Source organism: Stegostoma tigrinum, chromosome 1 (assembly GCF_030684315.1).
Source record: "Stegostoma tigrinum isolate sSteTig4 chromosome 1, sSteTig4.hap1, whole genome shotgun sequence".
In the NCBI taxonomy this organism is placed as follows: Eukaryota; Metazoa; Chordata; class Chondrichthyes; order Orectolobiformes; family Stegostomatidae; genus Stegostoma; species Stegostoma tigrinum.
In genome coordinates, this window is record NC_081354.1 from 95,758,696 (window position 1) to 95,777,585 (window position 18,890).

Below are 18,890 nucleotides of genomic sequence, written 5' to 3' on the forward strand. Positions count from 1 at the left end.
CAGCAAATGGAATATAAGTGTCACACAACACCCTCACGTATTTATTTTTATAAATGTATCAAACATGTTTTTACACACAGCTCTTGAACTTCACTGCTTTGTGAGTTCTTACCCATTTTAGCTGATGTTAATTTATTTTTTCCTCCTGAAATAATTATACCGCATCAACTTCCAATGGTGAATAAAAATATGCATTACTGTTACTGTAATTTGATGGATACTTCTCCCCAGTATTGATGTAAAATGCTGCAGAAATCCAAATAAATAAGCTGACTGATGTGTTTTTAGCTGTGTGGAATGCTGTTGTTATAATTACTTAGACCAGAAGATGTAGGAGCAGAATTAGGCCTTTCAGTCCACCAAGTCTGCTTCACCATTTGATCACGGCTGATACATTTCTCAATCCTTTTCTCCTGCTTTCTCCCTGTATACCGTCATTTTCTTATTAATCAAGAAGCTATCTCTGTCCTAAATATACTCAATGACTTGACCTCTACAGCCCTCTGAAGTAATGAGTTCCACAGCTTAACCACTCTTTGGCTGAAGAATTACCTCCTCATGTCAGTTCTAAAGGGTCATCTCTTCAATCTGAGGCTGTGCCCTCAGGTCCTAGTCTCTCCTGATAGTGGGAAAATCTTCTCCATATCCAACGTATGATATTAATAAGTTAAAATGCACAATTTAGTTTTGCAATCCATTAAGATCTGGCCTAAGACAACTCCAAAACCTCAGCAAGGTGATTGTTTCTCAGTTGCCCCCTGAAACAGCCAATATGTCACTAAGCACAAGGGCAATTAAGGAGCAACAAGAAATGCTGCTCGTCAGCAACAGCCACATCTTATTAAAGAATAAAAGGGGTGTCCTTTATAACTACACAATTCTCAAAGCAATACAGTAGATCACACTGTGACCATTAATTTCATTGGGTCATATAACAGAGGGACGAAATTGGAACAACGTTAAAAAGAATTTACCTGAAATTTCGGAATGGAGTTGATAGTTCAAAGCTTTTACGATCAATATCTTTGACTGTTGCCACATTTGTGTTAACCATTGTGATACCAATTCCACTCTTAAAATCCTTTAAAACGAAAGCCAAAGTTAAAATTTCATTTCCAATGTAATCTGATGGCTATCAAACAGTTGTATAAATACTCATGGATTCCAGTTTTCTAAAGGCGTTCTTAAGCATTTATTCAGTTGCATCCCATGATATTTTTTGCAAGTTACATTAAGACATGCCACTGATGTTTATATTTACGTTGACCTTTGAAGCCTTCCGAGAAAACAAATTACTCCACAAATGGAGATCAACTTGTATACACATTATACACATGAAATGCTAACTGATGCAGGTGATCACCAGTTTGAAAAGCCATCTTCAATCAATTCAAATAGTGGACACATCTTAAAGTCCCATGCACCTTTTAACGGAGGGGACGGCCCAGTGGTATTATTGCTAGTCTATCAATACAGAGAAATAGATAATGTTCTGGGGATCTGGATTCAAATCCTGCCATGGCAGGTGGTGGAATCTGAATTCATTTTTTTAAAAATCTGGAATTAAGAGTCTACTTGTGACTGCAAAAAATGATTGCTGATTGTCCAGAAAAACCCATCTGGTTCACTGATGTCCTTTTAGGGAAGGAAATCTGTCATCCTCACCTGGTCAGGCCCACATGTGACTCCAGAGCAACAGCAATGTGGTTGATCCTTAAAGAGGGAGGAACCAAACTTCTTGCAGCACTCCCTCCCTGTCCTATCATGACGGAGAGAATGAGAATCCTCTGAGACAGAGAGAGGCAGGTATTCAGAGAGACAAAAGTGGGCAGCACTGCTGATTCCCTTGCTGCAAGTAAAGAGTGGCTACATAGGCAGCACAGAGGGCACACAGAGTTAGCGGTATCAGGATTTGAGGGAGGTAACAGCCAGTGAGTGAGAAGGCACTGAATGTGATCGAAGGAGTGACGGAGTCTGAGACTTGCTGGGTGTTAGGAGTAGTAGAACAGTGTGAGGTAGCAGAGAGATTGTGGTGACACTTGAGCCGTTGGAGTGAAGGTGGTCATGGACCTTCTCCCAAAATTCGTAAGCACCCTGCCAGACCGAGGCTGCACTGACATGAGTGGCAATCTCGGACCAAGTTGGCATGGTCTGGCTGTTGTGGTCTTTACTGCTGGTCCTGGAGGTACAGGATATCCCATCACTGCACCACCTTGTTCAGCAGGACATTCCTTCAGGACCCTTCCACAAAGCTGAGCACCAAGTTAATTTTTGCCTGCTACATCCAGGACAAATGTCAGATTTAAAAAAATACGTGCAGAAGCTTGGCACCATCCAGGACAAAACAGCCTGCTTGACTGACAACATATCTACAAGCATCCTGTCACTCCACTGCTGTTCAGTAGCAGCAGTGTCCCATCCACATGATGCACTGCAGAAATTCACCAAAGATTATTAGTCAGCACCTTCCAAACATCCAACCACTTCCTTCTGAAAGGATAAGGGCAGCAGATGCGGGGGAACACCACCATCTACAGGTTCCCTTTCAAGCCACTCATCGTCCTGACTTGGAAGTATCTGGCTGTTCCTTCACTGCCAGAGGTCAACTCCTGGAATTCCCTACCTCCCCTGTTGGTCTATTTACTGCACATAGACTGCAGCAGCTCAAGAAGGCAGCTCACCATTACCTTCTCAAAGGGGAGCTAGGGGCTGGAAATAAATGCTGGCCCAGCCTGTGACTACCACATCCTACGAGTGAATAAAAGATAACACTAGAACCTGCAAGTGAGGGTCTGCACCACGTAACAATCAACAGTTGAAAGTTAGCTTATAATTTTGGATTTGCACAGTGACGATCTTTTCTGGATTCCTCTCAAAATGTTATATTCATCTTTCCTTTGTGCTGTCGAAGACTTCCTGCAGAAGTCAACTCTTATATATTTACCTCAAAAAACCAGACACAAAGATTTGACATTTACACAGATTTATACAGCAATTATGTGCTTGTACTAGATCGCATACAACAGTAACAGAAACTGTATGTCTAATGTGTAAAGAACTTGAAAAATCATAGCAGAAGTTGGCCAGAGACCCTCCAGTCTGCCCACCATCCCACTATTGAACAAAATCATGCCAACCAATCCCAAATTCCCAGCTTGCTAAAATTCAATTGTCCTTCTTCAGTACTTGTTGCAACTGCATTCTAATGCTTTGTGTTTCTCGAGTCCGATTTTCAAAGAAAGATTTCTCCTTTTTTCCTCTCTCTCTCTCTTTGGCACAACAAATTCCAGAGGGACAGTTTAACCAGATTTTCATCTAGCAGCTATCAGAGAGGAAGCACCTTAAAGTATAATCATGTCCTCCTTAAATTAACTGCTTTTGGTACAGCAAGTACAGTTATCCAGTGTACCAGCTTCTCAAGATCATAGAGAGCAGAAAACTATTTGACACTACTTTGTTTTCAAATCAAGTGAACCACTTCGGTTGCATGGAATGAATTGGTTGACCGATGTAGTGAATTATAAAGAACTGGAACTGACTAAATATTGAGTCTTACCTGCTCACTCTTATATAGCCATATGATGCTGCCTCGCAATACAACAAAGATTCGAGCTTTGTAGCCCCTTAGCTCAAGATAACCAAATTTATCAGTTGTAACAGCACATCGAGGATTCAATTGAGAAAATATATTAGACTGTGATTTTAATGCAGTGAGAAGTGTGTCCATCCAGTCATCTCGATCACCTATCAAAGGAAACGACAGGAATTCAACCAATCTTATCCATTCACAATATTCTAAAGTGCTTGTTTTTACTTTTTGGAATTCAATCAAAATACATTTATCTAAAACAAAACTAGGTGGAGATGACAACAGGAATTAAGAAACAAGAGTTCAGTTTCCATTTTTATACATCAAATTTCTTAACAAACAACAATGGCAGTTATAGTTAGAATATGTTGCAGAGATAGTAGGAACTGCCGATGCTGGAGAATCTGAGATAACAAAGTGTGGAGCTGGATGAACACAGCAGGCCAAGCAGCATGTTAGGAGCAGGAAGGTTGACGTTCCCAGTCGAGACTCGTCTTCAGGAATTGGGCCTTAACCCGAAACGTCAGCTTTGCTGCTCCGCTGATGCTGCTGGGCCTACTGTATTCATCCAGCTCTGCACCTTGTTATCTCTATAGTTAGAATATGTTGTGACTCTGAAAATGTTTCAATAATGCTATGATTGTAATACAAGCAAAAGTTATGCCCCTGAGTTATTAATTTGGAAACACTTGTACATTGGCATTTTAGCCAGGGTCACTTGAGTGCAGTTTAAATCAGCTTAGAATGGCCTACAGTCAGTCAGTCTCCTCCACGAAACATCAAAAAAACCATCAGCTTTTGTGCTCCTGAGATGCTGCTTGGCCTGCTGTGTTCATCCAGCTTCACACTTTGTTATCTAAAAAAAAATTATCTTGTGTTTCTCTTTTAATGCTGTCTTCTGAGTGTACTAGTCCCCTATGAGGGCCCTTAATGAGGCATCACGATTTGGAATTACAACTAAAAACTCGGTGCATTCTCCCATCAGTCCCATATTACCCTGCCCCATTTCCTCAACAGAATGAAGAATGTGGCACTAAGTCAAACTACAGTTAAGCTGATGTGAAAGACAAACACCTGAATTCAATCTTCTTTCCCCCATTCACCCCCTCAAATGTGACACTCTCTTGTACCTTCGTTTTAGGTTCTGGTTGGTCCATGCACCATTTGCTGACAATCTAGCTCCATCTACTGGAGAAAACATTTGGTGCAACAGAAAGCCTGTGATCTGTGGCCCACCATTAAAACAGTTGACATCCAGGATATCACAGAACCAGTCCCCCTCAACCCAGCAACACCACCCCCCCACCCCACTTCCCCATTTCATCTTTCCAACTCATGGTATAATACAATAAAGTGAAACTTTTGAACTAAACAAAACCTAGACTGGTTAGCAATATAATGCAAAAAGTTTAAACTGCAATTATAAAATGACAAATGAGCTCAAGTTCATTTTCCTCAGTTTCAAAGTAAATAAATGGTGGAAGATAAGCCCAGAGCATGAGTGTCAAATGTAATGTTATAGCTAAGATGTAATTAAAAGCGGTGTTATGCAACATGCTGCTCAATTAAGGTCATGAGCTCAAGATGTACTACCGAGGGAATTCAATGCTAAACTGCGACATTATAATTCAGGAAATGCTGCCAATGTGGCAACTTAACAAGCAAGGTGACCTTCGTACCATGTAATACTTCAGCTTGTCCTGATGTTGAGATGTGAATGTTTGGCTATTTATTCTGTACCCAATTCTGAGGTTAAGATTAAGAATTCAACTGCAACCTCCACCACCAGATATTGCCAGTTGCATAGTAACGCTTTGATTTGCAAATTGTAATATATTGTAAGCCACCATGTAATATACATGAGCAAAACTACTGCAGATGCTGCAACTCTGAAATGAGAAACAGAAAAAGCTGGAAAAAATCTTGACAGGTCAGAGTGTAAACATGGAGAGAAGTAGAGTAAAGGTTTCATGTCTGTGACCTTTCATCAGAATTGACGAGCAGTGTTTTGATGGAAGATAATCAAAGTGAAATATAATTCTGGACCTCCTTCAGAAAGAAGGGTCTGGGGAAGGGTCTAGGCCCGAAACATCAGCCTTCCTGTTCCTCTGATGCTGCTTGGCCTGCTGTGTTTTTATCCAGCTGTACACCTTGTTCTCAGATTCTCCAGCATCTGCAGTTCCTACTAACTCTGAAAATATAACTTTGTTTCTCTCCAACGGTGTGACATGATCTGCTGAAATTTTCCATTTTTTTAAATATCTCAGTATGCATGTTGTTTTGATGGACAGCAAATTACAATAAATCCAAGGTTCCTCAAAAGCAGTGAGATTGCTTTATTCTCTACATAGTGCTTGGGTGGGACCCTCGGAGTATTTGGAACATCATCAGATATTTCAGACAGGAAGAAACTTGAGGATGGTACAACATTAAATAAAGGTAACTGATGGGTGAATTGTTTCCAATTAAGAGCGAAGCAGTTGCTTTAGGGACCTGCACTGGCTTATTAATTTAAGCCACTAATTATTACCAGGTGGTGAAAAGATGGATAAATCACAATAGAGGAAAACATTTTCAGGTCTACAACTTCCAATAATAAATTAAATTGAATGATGATTCTCGGCTATGTCGCTTTCTTACCTTCTTTTTCAACTCTAAAAGTAAATGTTCTGGTAGAGGAAACCACCTCAAATTTGTTGTCTCCTAACTCTTGAACTCTATTTATTGAAGAGAGTGGGATAATTCCTTTTGAGTACATTTCCTTCGATGAGGGACAGGAGAAAAAAGGAAAGCTATTAGTTAATTTCTTTTCTAAATTAGCGTGAACATTTATAAACTGAGATTGAAGTTACGAAACAGTATCCTTTCGACAGCACATTCTAATAATATAGGTCTGACCTCTTCAATCAGGCCCTTGGGTACTCTAGTGGGCCCACTGAAACCAATACCAAATCAAAGTGTTTATAAAGCAAAAACTAAACCCCTTTAAGAAAATCAAATAAACTACAGGTCAAATTTTAGAATACATTATAGCTCAATTCAATGTGGGAGAATTGTGAGTCTTTTGTTTTTGGTTTATAATTCAATATCTGATTTAGAAAAATGCTGCCCTCACCCTATTTAAAACTCACTAATGCCTACTATTTTCAAACCCCACTTAAAGTCCACTTTATAAAGAACCTGCACTGATTAGATGTCTTGTTTCATCCAATTATAATTTATGAAACTACACCTGCATCATCCTACTTGCTGATCCACCATTTAATTACATTTCTATATCAGTAAAGGAGGTATGATAAGCGATCACTGATTTCAGATGGGAAATATTTTCACCCACCTCCCCTCCATCTCATCAATCACAAAATTTCTAAAGGGGTTCTACTTTCCAAATTGATTTGTAATATTTATTGCTGAGTGCTCAATTACTTGTGTTGTAATATTGAAGAGTTTTTAAGATTATCAGTTTGGAACAATGGGTGATTTATGATGCAAATGCTTACAATAACATGGTAATTATGACATTTGATATTAAATTTACAACACTTTCAGATTAAGTTCCAGGAAAAGTTGGAACATTGTCAAAGTTTCACACTGTTTTTGCTTGATCTCAAAAGCTTGTTATGAACAATCAGGTGCAAGAAAACCTTTCAGCTATTGTTGCAGGTCCATAGCTTAAATATAGCTAGAAATTTTAACACTGTGATAGCAATAAATAGGTTTAAACAAAAACAACTTTGCTCAGAATAATAAAAGGACAACAGCATCAATGAAAAGCAGGAAATGAAACAGCTACATTTTATATCTTAATGAGCTTTACTTTTACTCATCTGGATGAGCATCTTGCACTACACACATGAACATGACTACATTTGTGACATCTTTCTTCTTGGACTCACACATTTTGTAAACATATGTGCATCTATTCGCTGAGAAGAAAGTCTGGTGCTGTTAACTACAATTTTCAAAATCAAAGCTTCTCAGCTCAATGTATTGCATTTCACTGGCAAGACTTTCTTTATAGGTACCAATTATTTGCATTAAAAATGGTTCCTGAGAATTTTACTTTAAATAGCACTTTTCAATCCTGATTTTCATTTTTGGTTAGACTAATTTCTAAACATTGGTTTATAAATGTCTTACTAATGAAACAAAGCAAATAAGAAAGAATTAGAGGTGTACAAAATTAAAACATGCTGTTAGCAGTCAAAATTAATGGTACATAAACGATAACCAACGTAGTCTTCTTCAGTCTTAGGGGCAAGACCAAATTGAAAGTTATACAGCATCATACGGTACATGACTGTTAAGTCTGAAATGCCAGGTTTACTGTAAGAACAATCAAGGGAACATTACAAAATGATAACAAAATATTGTGCAGCTTGACACATTGGAGGGATGTGGGTGCAGTGGTATAGTGGTAACATTACTAGACCAGACAGCCAGGATAACATTCTTCGACCAAGGGTTCAAACCCCAACACAGCTGATGGCAAAGTATGAATGCAACTAAAAGCTAGCCTCATGGCAACCATGTAACCATTGTCAATTGCTGCAAAGCCACATCTGTTTCACTAATGTCCTTCAGGGGGAAAAAATATAGTTATCACCACCCAGACTGGCCTACGTGTAACTCTAGACCCACATCTCAACAATGTGGTTGACTTTTAAATGGCCTCTGAAACGGCCTAGCAAGCCACTCCAGAGCAAGAAATGCTAGCCCAGGCAGTGACATCCATAATTCATGAATGAATGGAACAAAAATCAGAAACACCATAATGCGCAGTGCAAATTTAAAAGCTATTGACGCATCATGAAATTTAATTTAGGACAATGCAATGTCATTATAGCGATCACAGGTTATTCAAGCCTATTCTGAATTTACGTAAAGGGTACATTTTAAAGAAAAACTGAAACAAATCCTAATAGATCTTGAGTTAATTCTTACAGGATATATGCAGGCTCTCCTTGACACAAGTCATGTCTCAATTTGTTTTTTGCCCAGTCCATTAATTGCCTCCACTTACCCACTCCAACAACACTATCCTCATAAGCTCACTCAAGTGTCAGGATTTCATCTGTTTCCACAGATACAATCAACACAATTCCTTCATTGAACCATAATTACAATGACTGTTTTAACCCTACAGCAGGCAAATTGATGTGCAAATGTTCAATAATAGTTGGGCTTTAAACTGGATTTATTACTTCAATCATTTTGTTTTTGCAGCTACAGATACGTAGTATATGCACTTCAGTGCAATCAAGAAACTGTCCTAAGATCTGAAGTTGCGTTACAGCTCAAGTTTCTAGTAAACCGATTTGCAGGATCACGAGATGCAAAGTCTTCAATGAACTGGAGCAAATAGGCAACGTAATGGAACAGAATCTTTCTGGCTTTAAAAAAAATTCCATTCAAGTGTATTTAAGTTTGGTCCAGTTATATTAATACCGAATAACAATAGGATTTATCAATAAAAATAAGCATTTTGCTTTAAGGTTAATGCCTAATCCACTCTGGGCGACCAGATTCAAAATCACTGAAAATGACTTGTATATTATGCTGAACTATTCAACACCTTAATTCTTGTACTCAATATCAAATGCTTAACTTATTAAGAAACTTTATTAAAAAAAAGGCTTGCTCTCAGTGCTTCTGTGCCTAAGAAAATGAGTGCAACTTGATCAAGCACTGCAAGGGAAAATCTGTTTTCCCCTACAGGCTTCACCAATTTTGTCAGTGGGAACTGATCTGGTCATTTTGAATTTTGAAAACGTGTGAAGCATCAAGCAAAAGGCAAATGCAAGTGGTTTTGTATACTCACAATTTTGATACAAGAATTTCACAATATTTTCTAGCCAATTGCACTGGGATCTGAGTGCAAAGCTGTAGAAAGTCCCAGCATGTCACTTCCCATTCTAATCCATTCAAGAAAGCAACAATACACTTCTGAGAAAATAGCTGCATAATTGTGGCAGAAAAAAAATTGCTTTGAAAGCTATGTTATTGACACACAAAAAACATGCAAATGCTAAAATACCTTTTTCTTATACTGCTCTAAATGGAGGTCAGTTTGCATCCGAAGAAAGGGACAACGAACATTTCTCTCAGCTCAGCCAACAGGGATTCAAAATATCTCTGACTTGAATTGCAAACTCACTTTACAGTTGTGGTGCATCAAAAAGGAAAAAAAAACCCTCACAATTGCACAATCCCCTTCATAACCTTTGAACATCTTGAGGCAATTTACAATAAATGCAGTATCTTTTAGCAGCCATGACAATATGTGATAAAGGCATTCAGATGCAAAGGCCAGAATGCAGCCAAATGAACAATGTCTTCTAATAACAGACAAGTACTATGGTTCTGAAGAGATATGACATTGGCTTCAACACGTGAACTGCTGTCTCTCAATGCTCTTTCTCCAGAGTTTCTCCCACATTGAGGTTGTTGACTTGCTCACTCAGCTGGCTTGTTTTCGTTTAGACATTTTATCATCATGCTAAATGGCATCATCAGTGAGGCCTACGATGAAGGATATTGTTGTACTTCATTTGGAATTTATGCTGCCTGGTCCATTATAGTGAGCAGTATCATTTCTAGTTTTGGTTCTGTATGAGTTTGTATATTGGGTCCAATTCTAAATGCTTGTTGATTGCATTATGGGTTAAGAACCATGCCTCATTGTCCAAGTATACTGGTATTAAGGAAAATTCATGTATTCTGATGGCTAACATGAACATCAGCTAGCAGCAAAACAACACAACAATCTTTCCTTAATATCAGTACACTTCGACAATGAAGGCCATCAGTTTAACTGGGACAATGTAACCATAGAAACCCAAGCCAAACATAGGCACACACGGGAAGTCCAAGAGATTTAATTCTCAACCCGTAATGCAACCAACAAACATATAGAATTGGACCCCATATACAAACCCACACAGAACAAAACCAGAAATGACAGTATTCACTATAACGGACCAGACAATGTAAATTCCAAGGAGAGGAGAATAATATTGCTTTATCAGAGGCCTCACTAATGATGTCACCGAGCATGGCGCTGAGACATTTGAGTGAAAACAAGCCAGTTCAGCGAGCAAGACAACAACCTCACCCACAACCCGAGCTACTGATCTTTGCTAAAACTTTTCTCCAACATTTCCTGATTCCATTTTGTGGCTGGCATCTACATGTTTTCCAGACATTTTTATTTGCAGTGATCATACAAAAGGCAACTGAATTTTAGTCAAACTGATCCAACAGGTATCGTATAAAGTGTAAATCATTAATGCAATTAAAATATTTCTAAGTTTTAGATTAGTTAATAAACAAACAAACAATGGCGGAAATAACATAAAAGTCTGATGCTTTAACCCCTTAAACTGCTAAGATGTCTTTTGAATTTTCATATTGTTATAAATAAGGTAACTGACTTCATCCTCAGTCAAACAAATATAAGTATATCTTCTTTTCTGACGAAGGATCCCAACTCGAAATGTCAGCTTTCCTGTTCCTCTGATCCTGCCTGGCCAGCTCCACACTGTGTTATCTCTGACTCCAGCATCTGCAGCTCTTGTTATCTCTAAGTATCACTGCTGTTATTTTCACGAAGTGTCATTGTTCCAAAAAAAGCCATTCATGTTTACCTTCAAGACTGCATTTTCATTAAACAAACCTGTTTTCCGAGGGCTACAATGCAAAAAGTAGAAATTATTAAACTTCAAAGTGGTACAACGGTGTGCACAGTGATTGCAACTTGATTCTTTATATAATAGCATGCTTCAGTTTGCATCTCACTACAGAATATCTGATTGGCTTGCTTACAATGAGTGGCAGTAACGCTCCTAAGATAATCTCAGGAAGCAAGAATTCAGCACCGACAAGATCAAAATCAAATCTTCACTAAAATGAACAAACTTCAATATGGATGATGGTTCACTAGATTTACTCTTAATTTGAAATAGCAGTAAACACAAAAGCCTTCCAATTTCTTTCAGTTCTATTCTTGGAAACACAAATTATTTCTAATTTTATACTGAATAATTCAGCAAAGTGTGTGAAGTTGGATGTTCATCCCACAAGAGGTAGTAGCAAGTTTTGAGAAGATTTGTAGCTCAGGTTGAGCTTCTGGATGTGAGTTTGCTCGCTGAGCTGGAAGGTTAGTTTTCAGACGTTTCGTAACCATTCTAGGTAACATCATCAGTGAGCCTCCGACGAAGCGCTGGTGTTATGTCCCGCTTTCTATCTATATGTTTAGGTTTCCTTGGGTTGACATCACCAACCCAAGGAAACCTAAACACAAATAGAAAGCGGGACATAACACCAGCGCTTCGTCGGAGGCTCACTGATGATGTTACCTAGAATGGTGACGAAACGTCTGAAAACTAACCTTCCAGCTCAGCGAACAAACTCACATCCAGAACATGAGGTAGTATTCTTTGCTGGCCACTTGCATTTTTCAGTGAATGACATCAGCAAACAGATGGATCCTACTGCTGTTGTAAATCACAAGTATAAAACGAGTGAAAATCTTTGACTTGTTAAAAAAAAAGGAGACCATGACAAGATAGCAGGCTTTTTCCACAACAGAGTAAACTATTGTCTGTCAATTTAGAAACAGAACCACAGATATGCAAAAGCACGTTTACAGATTCTGTCTTTGCCAACGTCTGTCAATCATTTACTTCCACATCAAATGTATCCAGTAAAATCACAATCAATGCTTTTTCTTTACTTTTACTTCCATTAGCCATTCCAAGAAGGTCATCATCCCAGCATGGACTAAAAGGATCATCTCAGTAACATCTCCACGGCCACCAGATACCTTATTTGTTTAACCTGCTAGGAAGGTGCATTTAACTAAGTGAATAAGTAATTCTTCCCACCTCAACACTTCTCCAACAATTCATTACTTGGCCCTCTAAAATGTCCAGACGACAATTAGCTACTTTGTTTTCAACTGCACCTCAAATGTTCCAAGACACAGAAAGAGAACTTAAGAACATTATAAAGAACGTTTCATTAAACTCACTTTTTGAAGTCTACTGAATGCACATTGAATTATTAAAGTAAACAACGAAGAAAGTATAACCTAAAGGAAGAATGTGAAAATCCTTCTTCCGATTTAATGAAATTTAGCATGAAGAAATATGTGCACGGAAAGCTGACAATGTTCTTATTTTGTGGTATTTGGAGACATCTACTGGCAAAGTGGCAGAAATGCAGCAATCCTTCTCATGAGATTTCATATCGTTGTCACAGAGGAATCCAATGTTGAGTGTTTGAGAAAATTGCCTGGTGGAAAACAGACCTTCGATCATATGAGAAGTCACAATCTACATGGAGATGAGTCAGTCTACGATCGACAACAATTTGAAACCACAGAAAACCACCCCCCGAGCCGTCAAGAGCGATGGCAAGGAGATCTAGGAAACAGCTCAAAGGTTGAAATGAATTATAGGGATCAGACCTAATGAGCTAGAAACTAGATGGCAATGGTGAGGCTGTTGCATGCTGTTTACAAAGAACAAAACTAATTACTGTAGCAGTGTTTTATTATAAATAAATCAGGCACTATTGACTGTGGGGAGATGAAGGAAGGGGGGATTTCATTTTCTCTGACACTAAAAAGCAGCCAGTACCTTGGAAAGATAAATGAATCCTGGAAGAAGACATCAGGGATGCTGCCCAGATTCATGAAGATATTGGAAAGTGAGGGAGATGGGCTGATGGTGTGATGGTAATGCAATCCAGAGGCCTGTTTAATGGTCTGGGGAGGCACGTTCAAAACTCAACTCATCAACTGCTAGAATTCAAATTCATCAATCCAGAATTAAAAATAAATTTGCCTCAGGACTGGTAAGCATATGAAAGGATCAACTACTTTGTATGGGTTCATTAACAATGCATTCATCATTCCTCTGCTACTAGGTTCTTCTGTTCACTTTTTGTCTCTACACCGTGTCTTGCTCAGCAACCCAAAAGCCTCTGCAGTAAAACTGTTTTAAATGCTGCTAAAAAAAGTCCAGCCGAAACAAAATCATAAAACAAGGAACAGAAAGTCAGCAAACAGCTAGAGGAAAACATAATGGGGCATGTTAGCCTTCATTGTTAGTGCACTGGAGTATGAGAGAAAAAGAAGCCTTGCTACACTTGTGTGGGGCACTGGTGAAACCACACTTGGAACACTGCAGCTCGGTGCTCATCTCCGTATGTGTGGGAGGATATACTTGCTTTGGAGGCCATATGGAGAGGAGTACGTAAACAAGGATGCTATTGCTGATAAAACCTAAAGGAACACTGGTTAAGCCTTGGCTGGAGAATTTTGTTCAATCATTGGCATTATGCTTTTGGAAGGATGTCAAGGCCTTGGTGAGGATATTGTAGAGATTTAAGATAATGGCAACAAGAATGTGGGATTTCAGTTACACAGACAGGATTAAAAAAAAGTGGGTTGCATTTCTTCAAAGAGAACAATAAAGTGACGTGGTCACTTCGTAGACATGGTTAAACATTTTGTGATTTTGAGACAGTTAAGTAAAGAGAAACCATTTCCAGTGATATTCGGTTTGATGATCATACGGTACAGATTTAGAATGATTAGTAAAAAAAAAATGACGTTAGGAAATATCCTTTAGGAAAAAGATCACAAGAAGTTCTGAACTTGAAGATGTTGCCCAACAGGTTGATGGAAGCAGATTCAATGGCAACTTTCAAAAACAGAACTGGACAAATAATTGAGAAAATATACACAGAAATTGGAAAAGAGGAAAGGAGTGGGCTGTGTTAGATAATTCCAACCAAGAGCCAGCACAGTAACAATGAGCTCAATGATTTCCCCATGTACTGTGAAATTCGTAAATCCTTTGGAACTGAGCAATGCCATTCAGTAACATGAAGATCACTTACTGAATGTCACTGCCATGAGTGCCAAATGAATCTCCCACACAAACAGCCATGCACTGACATGCACCTCAGGAAGGCAATACTGGCACTGGAGTGTGTCCAGCCGAGATTCACACAGATGATCCCTGGAATGGTAGGTTTAACGAATGATGAACAGTTGAGAATCCCGGGATTGTACGAAGATGATACAAAGATAGGTGGACAGGCAGGTAGTACTGAGGAGGTGGGGAAGCTGCAGAAAGATTTAGACAGTTTAGGAGAGTGGTCCAGGAAATGGCTGATGAAAATCCACGAGAGTAAATGTGAGGTTTAACACTTTGGAAAAAAGAATACAGGCATGGACTATTTTCTAAACAGTGAGAAAATTCGCAAATCAGAAGTGCAAAGGAATCTGGGAGTGTTGGTCCAGGATTCTCTCAAGGTTAACTTGCAGGTAGAGTCCGTAATTAAGAAAGCAAATGTAATGTTGTCGTTTATCTCAAGAGGGTTGGAATATAAAAGCAGCGATGTGCTTCTGAGGCTTTATAAGGCTCTAGTTAGGCTCCATTTAGAATACTGTGTCCAATTTTGGGCCCCACACCTCAGGAAGGACATACTAGCCCTGGAGCGTGTCCAGCGGAGATTCACACGGATGATCCCTGGAATAGTAGGTATAGCGTACGATGAACGGCTAAGGATCCTGGGATTGTACTCATTAGAGTTTAGAAGGTTGAGGGGAGATCTAATAGAAACTTACAAGATAATGTATGGTTTAGAAGGGGTGGACGCTGGGAAGTTGTTTCCCTTAGGCGGGGAGACTAGGACCCATGGGCACAGCCTTAGAATTAGAGGGGGTAAATTTAAAACGGAAATGAGGAGACATTTCTTCAGCCAGAGAGTGGTGGGCTTGTGGAATTCATTGCCACGGAGTTCAGTGGAGGCCGGGACGTTAAATGTCTTCAAGGCAGAAATTGCTAAATTCTTGATCTCAGAAGGAATCAAGGGCTACGGGGGGAGTGCAGGGAAGTGGTGTTGAAATGCCCATCAGCCATGATTTAAATGGCGGAGTGGACTTGATGGGCCAAATGGCCTTACTTCCACTCCTATTTCTTATGGTATTCATTTGAGTTTAGAAGGTTGAGGGGAGATCTAATAGAAACTTACAAGATAATGTATGGCTTAGCAAGGGTGGATGCTAGGAAGTTGTTTCCGTTAGGCGGGGAGACTAGGGCCTGTGGACACAGCCTTAGATTTAGAGGGGGTAAATTTAAAACGGAAATGAGGAGACATTTCTTCAGCCAGAGAGTGGCGGGCTTGTGGAATTCATTGCCACGGAGTTCAGTGGAGGCCGGGACGTTAAATGTCTTCAAGGCAGAAATTGCTAAATTCTTGATCTCAGAAGGAATCAAGGGCTATGGGGAGAGTGCAGGGAAGTGGAGTTGAAATGCCCATCAGCCATGATTTAAATGTTGGAGTGGAATTGATGGGCCAAATGGACTTACTTCCACTCCTATGTCTTATGGTCTTAAGGAGATATAAAAATGTTTATGTTTTTAAGAAAAGAGGACTGACACAACTAAAATGGCTGCAACTGTAAATTCAGGAGAGGAACTCTGGCCTGTTATACCTACAGAAGTCAAAAGCAGCTGCAAAAGAGAGAAATATACTGGAAACGGAACTGTAATTCCCTGTGGGTACCTCAGTCTCTGAACATGACAGAAACCAAAGGCAGCAGCCTGTGCCCCATACATTCTTGTGTCTTCCCTGACAATAACACGCAAACTGGGATTAAAAATAAGCTTCAAGGCTGGTCTGTGTGTATCTGTGACCTGACATCCTAATGTGTGGATTAGTGTGCTGAGAAAGTCATAGCTTTGAGGCCTTGATTAAAATTCACTCATGGCATCGCCAGCATTAAGTGACCATCCCTAATCATCTAAGGGGCAGTTAAGAGTCAACCACATTGCTCTGGGTTTAGAGTCAGTCATTAAACACTCCTACAATGCAGGTACAGAAAGAAAAGAAACATTCTCCCATGCCAAATGCCACCAGGCAAAAATGGTTGAGACGAACCAGAATCAATGAATTTCCATCCACCTGCAAAGCCAAGGATCCAGAAGCTGACTGTTTAACTACCAATGTCAACACTACCAGTAACAACCATAGTAACGGCCGCAATGTTCTTTCATTTAATCTTCACTCTTATTGTTACCTCGAGAAAGCTGTTAACTCAGGAAAGAATGATTTTGATTCCAAAGTTCATTTGGTCTATTCTCAAGGAATTCTTTGCAAATTAAACTCATTGCGACCAACAGAGAGAGGATGGGTGATGCCTGTTCATTCACCATTCACTCAAGAGCTTGAAAATTTGAAGTAAAATGTATTAACTTGGGAAGCTCACCCGGGAACTGGCTGTAAAGCCAAAGCTACAATAAAAACACGAAATGCATTTATACAGTGCAATCAATGTTTAGTTTGCCACAGCTCTCATCCTGGTTGCCCACAGAGCATGATCCAACAGAACAGGCTGAAGACTTCCTATTTGCCCAATCGTTGGTATTGTCTATTTAGACGATGTCGGGCAGTGATGAATGTTTGGAATAGAAACTCAGGGAAGGTAATCAACACTGTTGTTACCATCATTTGGTGAGAAACTCCAGTGACAAACATTAGAAATGAACTGTGCTTGCTACTTTTCAAATTCAGGTTGAATCGGATTACCTGAAATGGTTTTTCAAAGTCTGGTACACTTCTCCAAATCCGAGCAGTTCTTTTAAGAATTATGCTGAAGTTGACCCTCTCTTGCAAAGAGGTATTGCAAAAAAAAAACTGGCAAGAAATGACTGAGAAAAATCGATATTTCCCTGTACCATCGTATCAATATTCAAGACCAATTCTATGCTGAGGAAGATAAATTACACACTAACAAGCCCTCTTCCCAAACGGTTTAAAAATATTCTCCACCAATATCTGACAAAGATTAGGGAAACTAAATAATTTTTCTTTAAAACAAAACCAAAAATTGCTGGAAAACCTCAGCAGGTCTGGCAGCTTCCGAACAAGGGTCACTGGACCTGAAATGTTACCTCTCATTTCCCTCCACAGATGCTGCCAAGATCTGGTGAGTCTTCCCCATCAATTTATGTTTTTGCTTCTGATTTCCAGCATCTGCAGTTCATTTGGCTTTTTTATTTATTTTTTTAATAACTTTTTCTTCAGAAGAACATAACAGCTTTTGAGGCAACATGGCCATTTCAGTCTTAGGGGCATCATTTTATGTGATAAGCCAACTCCGGGATATGATTTTCCTATTTTCAAACAAGTGTTTTGATTTTTAAATGAACAATTTCCTGATTCATCTAATTTAGGAAGACTGGATAGGACACGTGTATGTAATGTGTGCCTGAATTATGACATGTGTCTATGCCTGCACCTTTATAAATATGTACACTTCCCACTCCAGCTGAACTTATCATGAAGATAGTCCTTCTTGATATTTCCACTTGCCTGAAGCATATTGACCCTCAGGGTAAATGACCACCCAACGTCTCCCTCTAATGTGGTAGCTTTACCCTTTTACATGAAATGGGTACTAGCCACATACAAGATGTTTTCACAATATTTTGTTCAAAGTCAAAGCGATCCAGATTGTTTTTAGCAATACATAACTTCCTTTACAAAGAATTTACGAAAAGTCAACATCTTAAAATTAACAACATGCAATGAAACAGAATCCTTTTACATCAAGGATTACATTTATCTAACCACTGCAACCTCATTACTGTCTTAGTCGATCTACACAACAATGCTAACAATTATCCAGTCAACTATAAAAGTAAAACAGTAACCTTTTGTATAATGTAAAACAAACAAATGTCTTTTATTAAAGGGGTTCGAGTGTCAATTTTGGTTCTAAAATACCAATATTATTTAATTTGACTCCCAGCAAGTGAATTTCTCCCACTTTCATAAAACTGAATCTTAGGAATTTCACTATTTCTACTTCTCTACTTTATTAACACCTACTTCCTTCCTGGAGTGCATAGGTAACCCACATTCATCATTAGAAGAAATCACTTGCCTTCATGTTAACATCATAAATTCAATCATTCCCAATTTACCTCTTACGATACTAATTACACACTTCTTCCATAGCCTAGCAGATAGAAGAAGCATTTGCGCCTAGCTCACGGGAAGGGTCAGTATCTGATGTGTATTTTGAAAACCAGGGCCAATATCATTGAGAGACAGAAAATTTAATTAGCTGAAATAGAACCAGAGCAGATGCTAGCGAAGCCAGAAGATGCAATAATTTACAAAATGAAAACTGTGCCGTTAGTTCTAACATTTCCTCAAGGTTTAATGTTACAAAAAACTGTAAAGACCCACAACCATCTCTTAGACTTTCAGTCTGCTC

The 18,890-nt window shown here is 39.1% G+C and overlaps 1 protein-coding gene across 5 annotated transcripts in view; it reads right to left on the minus strand.

Annotated features, from left to right (window-relative positions):
• arap2 (ArfGAP with RhoGAP domain, ankyrin repeat and PH domain 2) overlaps positions 1-18,890 on the minus strand; it is a 326,408-nt gene that overhangs the window by 175,487 nt on the left and 132,031 nt on the right. For all 5 annotated transcript variants that reach the window (XM_059647100.1, XM_059647094.1, XM_059647098.1 and 2 more), the window contains 3 exons: positions 6,230-6,350; positions 3,557-3,744; positions 975-1,081 (listed from right to left, as the gene is read on the minus strand). In XM_059647100.1, the coding sequence (XP_059503083.1) occupies positions 975-1,081; positions 3,557-3,744; positions 6,230-6,350 (416 nt within the window). The remainder of the gene's footprint in view (positions 1-974; positions 1,082-3,556; positions 3,745-6,229; positions 6,351-18,890) is intronic.